At 43.1% G+C, this 12,460-nt stretch overlaps 1 protein-coding gene across 2 annotated transcripts in view; it reads left to right on the top strand.

The window, feature by feature from the left end:
* Positions 1 to 12,460, top strand: part of FARP2 (FERM, ARH/RhoGEF and pleckstrin domain protein 2) — a 1,696,743-nt gene that overhangs the window by 710,422 nt on the left and 973,861 nt on the right. For both annotated transcript variants that reach the window (XM_078665691.1, XM_078665692.1), the window contains exon 7: positions 3,995 to 4,109. In XM_078665691.1, coding sequence (XP_078521817.1) covers positions 3,995 to 4,109 — 115 coding nt within the window. The remainder of the gene's footprint in view (positions 1 to 3,994; positions 4,110 to 12,460) is intronic.

Raw genomic sequence — 12,460 nt, 5'->3', positions numbered from 1 at the left:
TATCATGGGAAAATTATCTAATGTTTTTACAGATAAATTAGGAAAATTGAAAGGATTTTCTCACAAAATCATCCTTAAGAAGAGAGCAATACCAGTGGTTCACAAAGTACGAAATTTGCCACACTTAATGAGAGAACCCCTTAAACAAGAATTAGATTAGTTACTAGATCTGAAGATTATAGAACCCATTGAGGCATCTGAGTGGCTCGCTCCCATTGTGGTCGCGCCCAAGGATGGTGGAGCCAAAATTAGGCTCTCTGGACTTGCGCGACTTGAATAAAAATATATGGGTTGATAGGCAACCTTTACCAAACATTTCTGAAATGTTAAGTGCCATGGGTGGAGGTGTGTGTTTTAGTGTAATTGACATGTCTGCAGCCTACCACCAGATAGATTTGGATGTGGAGTCGAGACATCTCACTTCCTTTGTAACACCGCTGGGGGCGTTTCGTTATTGCAGAATGCCGTTTGGTTTGGCGTCGGCCTCAGCGGTGTTCCAAAGAGTGATGCAGCAAGTGCTAGTTGGAATCGACAATGTTTTGTGTTTTCAGGACGATGTGTTAGTAGTTGGAAAAGATTGTCATCACCATGATGAGATATTGACAAAAGTTTTAGAACGCATGGAAGCCAATGGTTTGACAATAAAAAAGGAAAAATGCCAGTTGAAGCAAGATAGTGTGACATATCTCGGTCATGAGATATCTGGTCTAGGCATTACACCTAAAAAAAGTATAGTTTCTGCAATCAATGATGCTCCTACACCAACAACTAAAGATCAGCTGAGGTCTTTTCTGGGATTGGCTGAATATTGTTCTAAGTTCATCAAAGGGTTTTCGAATGTGGTTGAGCCTTTAAGGCAGTTGATGAAGAATGGTGTAGCTTTCGTGTGGAATGAAGCTTGTGAGAATGCTTTCAAATGTGTAAAAATGGAAATTCTTCATGCACCTACTTTGGGTCACTTTGACGTTAAGGCCAAAACCTTGGTTACCACTGATGCGAGTGCTGTGGGAATTGGGGCTGTTCTCTCTCAAATATCTGATGGTGTGGAAAGAATTATAGGTTTTGCCTCCAGAAGACTTCAGGGTGCTGAAGTTTCTTACTCAGTTATTGAGAGGGAGGCTCTCGCTTGTACGTGGGGAATTAAACATTTCGGGTATTTTCTTTGGGGTTTACCTTTTAGAGTGCGGACGGATCATAAGCCCCTTGTGCATTTGTTTAAAGGAGGAAGAGGCTTGGAGGGAAATGTCACTCCTAGAATATCTAAATGGATTTTATCTGTGCTTGAATACAACTTTCAAATGGAATATATGAGGGGAGAGAAAAATGTCATCGCAGACTATCTGTCTAGAATGCCTGTAGATTTGGTGGATGGTGAGTCAGAAATCAATGATCCAGTGATTAGTTGTGATGAAATTCTAGCATTTGATAAGGGACAATGGGAGACTGCCATGGCAAATGATCAACTAATTCCTTCGGTTATGGAAAATGTTTCTGGAGGATGGTCAAGGGAATCTTCTAATGACATTCGTCTGAAGGGTTTTTTCAATGTAGAAGCTGAATTGAGTGTTTCTGAAGGTAAGCTGTGGAGAAGGAACAGGTTGGTACCACCGTGTGACCTCAGGTCCAAAATTATGAATATAGCGCATGAAGGTCACTTGGGGAGGAACATGACCAAGAGAAGGATCCGTGAATCGTATTGGTGGCCGGGTATGGATGGTGAAATAGATGATTTAGTCAGGAATTGTCATGCATGTGCTGGAAGTGATAAGACGAAAATTATTAGGCAGCCTCCTCTTTCCTGTGTTGATTTTCCAGCACGTCCTTGGGAGAAACTGGCAATTGATTTCCTGGGTCCGATTTCTAAATTGGGTGCTCAGAATAGATTTATAATGGTCCTTGTGGATTATCATTCAAAATTGTTCGTAATGGAGTCTACGGAGAACATTGATACTAGAAGGGTGATAAGTTTTATGGAAAGAACTTTTTTAAATGAAGGCATACCGAAAACTTTGATTTCAGACAATGGTGTGCAATTAGTATCGAGAGAGATGAAAGAGTTTTTGGATGGTATGGGTATTTGTCATGAGAAAGTTGTGTTGTTTAGGCCTCAAGCAAATGGTCTTGTTGAAAGGATTAATAGATTGTTGATGGAGAATATTCAGTTATCTTTGGCGAATGGTTTGTCGTGGTCTGAGGAGCTTAAGAAAATGGTCTGGTCATATAGGGTGACCCCGCATTCAGTCACTGGTATATCTCCATTTGTTTCTCTGAAAGGGCGTGAGCCAGGTTTGAAAGAGGTTCCGGGTTGGCTGAAGAACAAAGAGTGTGTTTGGATTGACCGTTCGAGTGTGAAAGATGGTGTTCTCAAAAGGCAGTGTGATTCTGCACATTCGTACAACTTGAGGATGAGGGTGAAAGATTCGGATATAAATGTTGGTGATTGGGTTGTGACGAAAAAAAGCGGTTTTGTCATAAAAGGGGAAAGCAAATACTCACATCCTAAACAAGTGAAATTTGTAAAAAAAAAATGTTCTCATCTTAAATGATGGTTCTGCTTGGAGTTGTGGTAATGTTGCAAAATGTAATTCCCCTTAATTTTAACTTCTTTTACTTTTCTGTATTTGCTTCATTTTTTTAGCTTGTATTAATTGTTTTCTTGTGCTGTATCATATTGTAATGGGCGAGATGTGTTAGGATCTTGCTTCATGGAACTGTAAGCTTGTTGCTAGGAGCTTAGAATGTTATAGTCTGAATAGTGGACAGTACAGAGGGAGCTGTGGAAGGAGCTGGAGGTCCCTTTACTTCTGACCATTAAAGAGTGCTTTTAATCATCATTTCTGCATTGGAGTCATCTTTACACCTATCCTTTTAAAATATAACATTCGACTAACTGCAAATGCTATTAAATTATTATGTTCTCTTGAGAGTCCAGACATCTGTTTTTATGTTGCGAATTTTATAATGAAATATAGAGCTGCTAGAAAATCGATAGTACTGTGAAATCTTGTTCTAAATTGCAAATTTGCACTTATGCATACATCACTTTATAGCCAATTTGCACAGTTTCGAGTACTGTAATAGTGAGTTAGATATAGTGATTTTGCACATCTGGATCTTGGCACATGATACTTTATAGCACAATGCACTTTGGAATAAGGCATTAGCATACTGTCTGTGTAGGTTATTATTGTAAACTGTATAAACTGCCTTTCTTTCGGAAATACTTATTACCTTTAACTTATAACAGTATGCTTTTAGTTTAGTTATAGGTTTTTATGAAGTTTGATCCGCGAAAATGAGATTATAACAATTGTATAAGAAGAGGAGTACTGATATATTTGTGTTTATGACGATTACACAGAAAGAGGAGTATAAATATTTTAAACCTTGAATTTTAACGTTGATATAACTGTTCAGCTTATATGGTTGTGTTATGCAAACCGAATAAAGCTTTTGAACTGAACTATCACATCTGTAGAAACACCTTGCTTGGAGAATCTCCGGATCGTAGCACAAACTGGTCAGACCAAGACTTGATGTGGGCTTAACAAATCCGGCACAAAGAGGGAATTTAGGGGTTTGAGTTCCAACCACACCTTCTTTCACAGCTTCCAGCATACCACCCTCATCACCATTTTTAAGAAGTGTAACACACGTATAAATTGATAGAAGGTTTTATTAAGATTACAGGAACAACCCCCGAAGACTCCTCCCATGGCAGCACCGACCCAGCTCTGCGGCCAAGCTTCTAGAACACAAGAAGACTAGGACCATCACTAGGTTACACAATACATGTTGCCAGGAAAAACACTTTGAGCACTTGGTGGGTCCATAGTTACACCCCCCCCCCCCCATAAAAAAAGTACCATATAAATATAGTATTGTTCAGTTCTATAACGTGCAAGTTTTTAAAAGCTACGTTTGGTTGCTCATTTTACAATCGTTCTTTCTGACTGACTTAAGTAATTAACTTCCTTTATCTTCTTTGTCATAGCCGAGATTGGTGATTATGACGAGCTGGGGGACCGAGAACACCTTAGAAAAAACCACTACCTGCCTCACCAGGAGACTGTGCAAGGGAAAATCATGGAGTTTCACCAAAAAAATATGTGAGTTTTAAGAGGGCTGTGTGCGTGCAGCATGCAACCTAAAAAAATGACAATAATGTAGGGACTATCAAGGGAGCTATAGATGACTTGGAAAAATTTGCTTTAGCATAAATTCAGATAGGTTATGCCATTTTGTTTGGTATTTGTATAGCATGCACCTGCCAGTGATGTCGCATTTTAGCCGTTGATATCAGTTGTTTCAAGCTGGTGCCTGCATTTGTGGTTAGAAAGGTGTGTCGGTGAAGGGTGACCTGTGTAAAGAGGTCACCTTCTGGGTGTGGTTTTGAGGACCTTGGATGTGTTCTACCTAAGTTAGACCTGCAAGTGTCAGTGTTTTATTTTATGTTGCTATAATCTGCTTGGATATCCTACCAACCCTGGCGGAAGACTCGTGCATTCTTCCTTGCAGTGTCGATGAGTGGGTGGAATCAATGACTGTTTCCTTTACGAGTTCAGTACTAAGATACTTCGGTCATGTCTATCCAGGTAGAAAATTCTGCGGCAGCAGAGAAGCATGTAAGCCTCCTTTCCCCAATAGGTCCACTAGGATCTGGGTTTTATTGGCATCTGAGTTTAATCTGGCATCTGATACTTCTGTTAAATCCATCCAGATGTGAGGTGCCAAGGTGCTAAAAAATGAATCGATCTTCGTATAATGGTATCCGGTCAACTTTCACGTAAGATGTCATGTATACTTTGACAACTGCTCAACCCTTAACTACATATGACTGAGGAGTAAAATACCCCCAAACTGGCCAACCCCGGTGTGGCAATTCCAATGTGATTAGAATTTTTCGAATTATTCTCGATTACTTCCATCTGCCTTTAAACAGGGATATAACATTCCCCAGCTACGTCAGCTGAGATTGTTGGTGTTAAGACTGCTGAGAGCGATGCGTGCATCAGATGTTGCTGCTAGGTTAATGTGTGATTAGGATACTCCCACCAGGGCCCCCAAAATAACTAGAACCTGAAATGCAACATCCTGGTCCACCCAATCAGATGTATTTTCAGAGTCCTGTTATCTCAACAAGTGAAAGTACCCTGCGTGATACAGTAGCCTCACAGTAGTAATGCAGACCCAAAAAGCCGGTGTGTGTTTTTTTCAAGGTGAATGATACAATGGAAAATGTGCAAATAACCCTGGAATGCAAATAATACATGCACATAAACTTACAGGAGATGTGTAATGATGTGGCTAGCAATGTAAAGCACTGTGGGTGGTACAGTATTGTGTGGTGTAGAGCAAGGTGTGGAGTTGTCCGATTTGTGGGATATGGTTTGGTGATGGATGGTGCATAGAGCTTTGGTCGGGTGCTTATCGTGTGACTGTGTGTATTAAGGACTGAATGGTGTAGTCTGTTGGGGGTTGTGCTCTATTTTGAAGAGTGGAATTTCATTTTGGCCACTTGGGAATCTTCCTGCTGTGTGTCTAAAGTGTTTGGTTTTGAATGAAGATGAATGAATGAATGGGGGTCTTATAAAGCGCAACTTAGCCCAAGGGCATCAAGGCGCTAGAGCGTATCATCCGACACACTAACAAAGGGGACAGGATTACTAATAGGCTTCAGAGAAAAGCCAGGTTTTTAAGGCCTTACGGAACAGAGGGAGGGAGGGCTGCCCTGATAGCTCTAAAGGGAGAGAATTCCACAATTTGGGCGCCACAATGGAAAAAGCTCTACCACCCCATTTTGCCTTGGCAAATCTAGGAACCGCAAGAAGGTTTTTGTTGGAAGAACGAAGAGATCTACTGGGGGGTATAAAGATGAACAGATAACTTGACGCCCTCCGGACCAGTGCCATAAAAGGCTTCATGGGACAAACATAGGATTTTAAAAGTGATCCTACAGTGCATCGGAAGCCAATGTAAGTTCTTACGTGCAGCCGCCGCAGCATTCTGCACCATTTGAAGATGATGAATAAGACTTAAAGGGCATTACAATAGTCCAGTCTGGAAGAAACTAATGCCAGCGTGGCCTGTTTTCGAGCGTCTGGAGAAAGAAAGTGGGAAATCTTTCTGAGGATCCTGATGATCCCACAACAGGTGGAGGCGGTCCTGTTTACCAGGCGGTCAAAGGAAAGGGCAGTGTCCATTAACACCCCTAAGTTCTTACCATACTGGACTGGGCGGGGGCATTCCCCAAGCGAGGGCGGCCACCAGTCTCTTGACCAGATTTCCTGATTTCCCCCAAAGATTAATACCTCAGTTTTCTCCCCGTTCAATTTCAGGAAGTTCTGAACCATCCACTGAGAGACAGCCTCCATGCAGCTCCTGAAATTCTGGACAGAGTCTTTCACTGAATGAGTAAGAGAGACCATTATTTGGGTGTCGTCTGCATAAGACAGCACCTCCGACCCAAATGATCTCACCACCCTTGCAAGGGGGGACACATAGATGTTAAAAAGTGTAGGGCTCAATGAAGAGCCCTGAGGAACCCCACAGTGCAAGGGTTTAGGGGCAGAAAGAAACTGACCCAGTTTCACTCTTTGTTCTCTATCATTGAGGAAGGAAGCAAGAAGATTCAGGGCAGGGCCCCCGACACCTATCTAAGACGTGAAACCAGTATAAGAAGAGACAGAGTATCGAAGGCCGCTGTAAGATCCAGCAGGACCAGGAGAGTGGTATGCCCCTTGTGGACCTGGGAACGGATATTATTGACGACTGTATTGAGAGCAGTTTCCGTGCTATGGTATCTCCTGAAACCATGTTGAGATCTATCCAAGAGGGCAAAATCTTTAAGATAGGTGCTGAGGTGGAGATTAAGATAGGCCTCCAACATCTTTGCGGGAGCAGGGAGATGGGGCGAAAATTTTTCAAGACGCCTGGGTCTAGGGTAGGTTTCTTCAGAAGCAGTTTTACAACCGCCATCTTCCATGGGGAGGGAAAGACTCCCTCCAAGATGGCACGGTTCATAACCTTCATAAGAGGTGGAATAACTACTTCCCGGCAGGTTTTCAGTACTTTAAGCGGGCTTGAGTCTAAGGGAGAGCCCAACTTAGTACTGTCTAGAAGCTGATCAATGACATCACATGACAAAAAGGGGAAGGAAAGAAAACTGAGTCTGCTCACCAGGCAGACTCATAACCCCTGGAAAAGGAGGATTGGAGGGCCCACTGCAGGAATTTAAAGATTCCAACGTAGCATAGATATCAAGGATTTTTGTATGAAAAAAAAGCTGATATTTTGTCACACAGATCCTGGGATTACACAATTGAATCTACTACCTGAGGAGAAGTTAAGGAATCTATGACCTTAAAAAGATCTCTAGAGGAATTAAGGGAGGCAATGACTTTACAGAACTAAGCTCTTTTTTCCTCTGATAGCTAATTTATATTCCTTTAGGGATTGTTTATTTCGATCTTTATCGGAGGGATCAAGATGAGCCCCCCATAGCCTCTCCTGTTTACGACAGCCTTGTCTCAGCTGTCTGAGTCTGTCTGAATACCAGGGGGCCGAAGGAATTTTCCTCGCTGAGTAATGCTTTTTGGGAGGGGCCAGAATATCCGTTGCTCCTGAAAAAGTACGCGAGAACTCCAGAGCAGCTGAATTAACTTCTGGCAGATCTGCAAGCTCCAGCTTACTCGGGAAGGGAGAGAGTACTTCATTATTGACAGAATTAAAATTCCTTCTCAATTCCTGTTTCCTAGGACCTGGCGAAGAAAGTACTGCTACCTGGGAAAAAAGGTCCAGCGGCACAGCAAAGTGGTCAGACCATGCTAATGGGACAGAAAGTCCCACCTTCAGCCTAGGGTCATTAGAGAAAACTCCGTCAAGGGTGTGTCCTGCCATATGGGTAGGGCCTGCCACCAACTGGGCAAGACCGCAGCAGTCTAGGATTTCCAGGAGAACTTGGGTATCCCTACATGCCATATTTTCCAAATGGAAATTAAAATCACCAAGTAGAGTGATATTTGTCCTCTCAAGAAATGGCTCTATCAGTTTAATAACAGCCTGACTAAAAGATGATCTGGGCCCAGGTTGCCTATAAAACAAGAGGCCAGAGAAAGAATCTGAAGGGCAAAAACTAATAGAGAAGTAGAAGGCCTGATAGGGATCAGAGGGAGTGGAAAGGCACTGGGTACGGTAGATAAGAGAATCCTTGTACAGCATTCCCAGTCCTCCCCCTCGGCGGCCTATGCTGTCCATCCTGGACAGTGCGTAGCCGGTAGGAATTTCATCAACCAGGTCGGGTCCCGAGGCATCCGTAGCCCAGGTTTCTGTAACAAACACCCAGGTCGGATTTCTACCTGAGACAAAGTTTCTAAAAGCAATATTATTTGTTACTAGCGATCCGTCGTTAATAAGAAACCCTTTTTCAACATTCGAGTTAGAGGCAAGCTTAGACAAAATAGGATCAGTCAAGGACTTCAATTCATGCCCCTTTTTAAGATCACAGCTTGGGCACCCACCAAACATTCTATCAAAGAGGGCCTCAGGGTCAAAAGTATGATGATAAGTCTTAGTTGTGGGCCTGAGTTCTAGCAGGGCCTTTCTAGCATAACAAATCCTTACTTGGATAAGAGCGGCCGATGAGGCACCCTCCTTGGCCCCTGGCGCGATCGTGGCACAGACTGGAGCAGACAAGCTTGCCTTAGACGCGCACGCTGCGCGTGTCCGCTACGCGCAGAGCGTGTCATGCGGAATAAATAGGGAAAACGCTGAGACGCTAACCCGACTCGTGACCTTCGCCCCCCAATCAGAGATTGACCTAAGATCTGTGCCGGCGCCCTCCACAGCAAGCGGGAAAACCCGTGGTGGAACGGGGCGCTGGCAAGGAAGCTACCGACAGAACAACTAAGGTGAGCAAGCAAAGGATAGAATACAAGTAATAAAACTAAACATTGAAAGAATTTTTAAAAACCAATCGTAATTTTAATGAGGCAAAAACATGCAGCAAACAAATGCTTCTATGACCGCTGCGCGCGGAGCGTGTCATGCGGATTGGGATTGTTGATTAGACGAAGTTAGGAGGGGAATTTAGTCATGGCATGTGGATTGGGCATATGTTGTGTTGTTGGGTATGGCAAAGATTGTGTTTTATTTGTGAGGTACTCTTGTCTGGCAGTCTGACGAGCATGAGATGTGATGAGGGCAAAGTTACCAAAAAGATGTGTTTGTGTTAGTAAGCCTGGTGGTTATTCCCTATGTGGAAAATCGAGATGTATGCTGTGATGTTATCATATATTGTGTCAGCATGTGGATGGGCTTTGGTACTGCCTCTTGTGATATATGGACTAATGTCTCGGTACTCTACAATATGTTAGAGTGTGTTGTGAAGTGTTGTGGGAGAGGGGACATGAAGTACTAGGAGGAAGATTACTCTGAACCTGGTCAGTGTAAGTGTCATATTTACTGTGTCAGTTGTGTTCCTCTAGTGTGTGGTTTGGTTTGTGAAAGTTGGGCCTTGCGCAGAAAGGAAAAGGAAAATGGCATAGGTCATTAAGAGCAGAGAGAAGGAACAATTGAAGGGAGAAAAACAGGGGAAGATAAGGAAACAGGGGAGTGGGTTGAACTAAAAAAAAAAGGGAGAAATAGAACGTCAGCAAGAGTCTCTAACTCTTTCAAGTAGAAGAGGTGTTGCCTTTGTGGTGGTGCTAGAAGCTACGTCATAACCACATCACATGCAAAGAAGTAGTGATCCTTCCTTATTTGCTGAACCTAGCTCATCTTATACTGAAATTCTCTTTAGTTAAGGTCCATTTAGCAGCAATACCAGTATACAGAAAGGGACCTCTGTAAGATACCAGTCATTAAACATTTTCTAGAAGGTTTTAATTTTTTTTCTTCCTGTAATGACACATTCTCCTTGAGAGGTATACATGGTTCTCTCTAAATTAACGGGATACCGGCTAATTGAACCCATTCACAAGGCTTTGTTTCAGCACCTGTCATGGTAATTATTCCTGGTGATCAAAAAACTCACCAAACTTCCCGGCAACAAAGGAGCAAGCCGTAGTCAACTTTTTTGCGACTCGCTTACCCACTATTTTTGTGACTAGGTCGACTAAATTCATCTGAAGTTCGCCACCAATACAAATCTAGCCTTCAGGGAGGATACCTACAAAAATCCTGTCACTGATGACAAAATAAATACTCCGGATGACCTTGAACAAACAACTCTTCTTGAATTCTCCCCTGTCACACCTGACCAAGTGACCACGCTTATGTACTCTACCAAATCAGGGTCTCCATCAGACCCATGTCCACCTTCGGTGATAAAACTGATTCTAGGGCCTATAGCTCCTAATTTAACCTACATCTTTAACTCTATTTTTGTGGCTGGATATTTCCCATCACTTTGCAAACAGGCCTCAATTCTCCCTCTCAAAAAAAACCCAAGCCTAAACCCTAAAGATCCTACTAATTGTCGTACCATTTCCTGCCTACCACTTCCAGCAAAAATTACAGAGAAAGTGATGAATCACCAATTGGTGCAATTCATCCTGGACCCAGACACAGCACCGAGACTGCTCTGATCAAGGCTACAGAATAAATAAGGGCGGAACTGGATAAGAACCCTTATTCTCCTCGACCTGTCGGCAGCCTTTGATACGGTCGAGCATGCTGTTTTGACTGACCGTCTTGAGGCGTTAGGAATTAAAAAGAAGACATTTGCCCTTCTGAGCTTGTTCTTGGAAGGAATAGAGTACAGTGTTGCCCTGGACTCCTACACCTCTCAACCTTTTTATCTTCCATACGGGGTCCCGCAAGCTTCCTCACTTAGGCCTTTATTGTTTAACCTTTATGTAACAAAGCTGGGATCGCCGATTCAAACATTTGTATTCTCCCTTACCTCCTATGCTGACGACTCGCAAATTGTGTTGTCAGCATTCAATGATGTAAACATCATCGGTGGTAAGTTGCATGATTGCATATGGGCAATCAGTGTCTGGATGAGCAATCATTGCCTAAAGCTAAACTCAGGGAAAGACTAAGATGATTATTTTTGGGAATAATCCCTAGTTGTGGCCCCATTCTGTTAGCCACTGGAGATGGGACCACTCCCAACTTGTGAGAAAGTGCCAACTTTCTTGCATTGGTATGCCCCCACTTTTTTCTGAACTGCTGATGTGCTTTGACTGAGTGTGCCCAGGGTTCCTGCCAATCACGTACCCAGGGCCTGTGTTCCTTTCCTAAAACTGTGTTGAAACTAAAAACTCAATTGGCATCTCTGGACTAGTCAACCCCTAGTAAATGATACCCTAGGTACCCAGGGCATGGTGACCAGAGAAGACCCCTGAGGGCTGCAGCACTTATTGTGCCACCCTCAGGGGCCCTGTACCCGGGCACCCATTCACAGCCTTTGCAGGCTGAGTGCCTAAGTACAGAACTAAACAAAGAGTCGACATGACACACATCCCTGTGTGCCATTCCCACAGAACCCACTGCCCTGGCATACTTCAGTCACTCCTTTATCTGGGTGCCCTAAGCCAGAAGTGTGGGCACAGGTGCATGAGCCCTGTGCCCCTACAGTACCCATGGCCATTCCTGGGCACTGTAAGTGCAATGATGCCATTAAGAGTATATGGTGCTGGGAGGTTGTCATTACGAACTCCACAGCACCATAATGGCTACACTGAAGTCTGACAAGTTTGGTACCAAACGTCTCAGCACATTAAACCCGCACTGAAGCCAGTGTGAGATTTAATGTAAAATGCACCAGAGGGCATCTTAGAGATGCCCCCTGAAACCCTAACCTACAATCCACGTCTGGACTGAGTGGCTGCAGGGGCTGCCACACAGCAGACCTCTTTTTTCAAAACACAAGGGTTGAGGTAAAGCAAAAACAGCACCTGCTTCCACTGTGGCTCAAAGGTTATGGTGATGGTGCTCAGGAGACCAAGGAACACAACCCTGTCTGTTCCTTCATGGGCAAAGCCCAAAATATACAATAGAAAATGTGGAAGAATCAGCACCCATCTGTGAAATGTTTTTTTTTTACAGTCTCTGATATCTTGATGAAATTCCACACCTGTACTCTCTTTATGAGAGTCATCACTTCCATGCAGTCAGGTGATACCAATGTTTAGCAGTATGTTCTTTCAATACATAATTTTAGGGTTTGACAACCGTAGTATTAACGGTACGTCTATTACCGTTAAATGAAATATATTTTATGTGTCTCTTCAGAATTCATGATAACCTGCTACTCTCAAGGAACCTTACTTTGCTGCATTGCTTATTGACTAATACAGATGTTTAAGGTATGCACTTATTCATGTATCCTGGGGCTTTTTACTTAAATGGCCATTTGTGTATTAATTTATTATAACAATGTTCTAAATCTGGACTCTTCCATAGGCTGCCCACTGTGGCTACATGTAACAAATAGGACACTTTTTTGTACTGT

Source organism: Lissotriton helveticus, chromosome 11, assembly GCF_964261635.1.
Source record: "Lissotriton helveticus chromosome 11, aLisHel1.1, whole genome shotgun sequence".
Lineage (NCBI taxonomy): Eukaryota > Metazoa > Chordata > Amphibia > Caudata > Salamandridae > Lissotriton > Lissotriton helveticus.
Note: the sequence above shows the minus strand (reverse complement) of the source record. Positions and strands in the feature narration are given on the sequence as shown.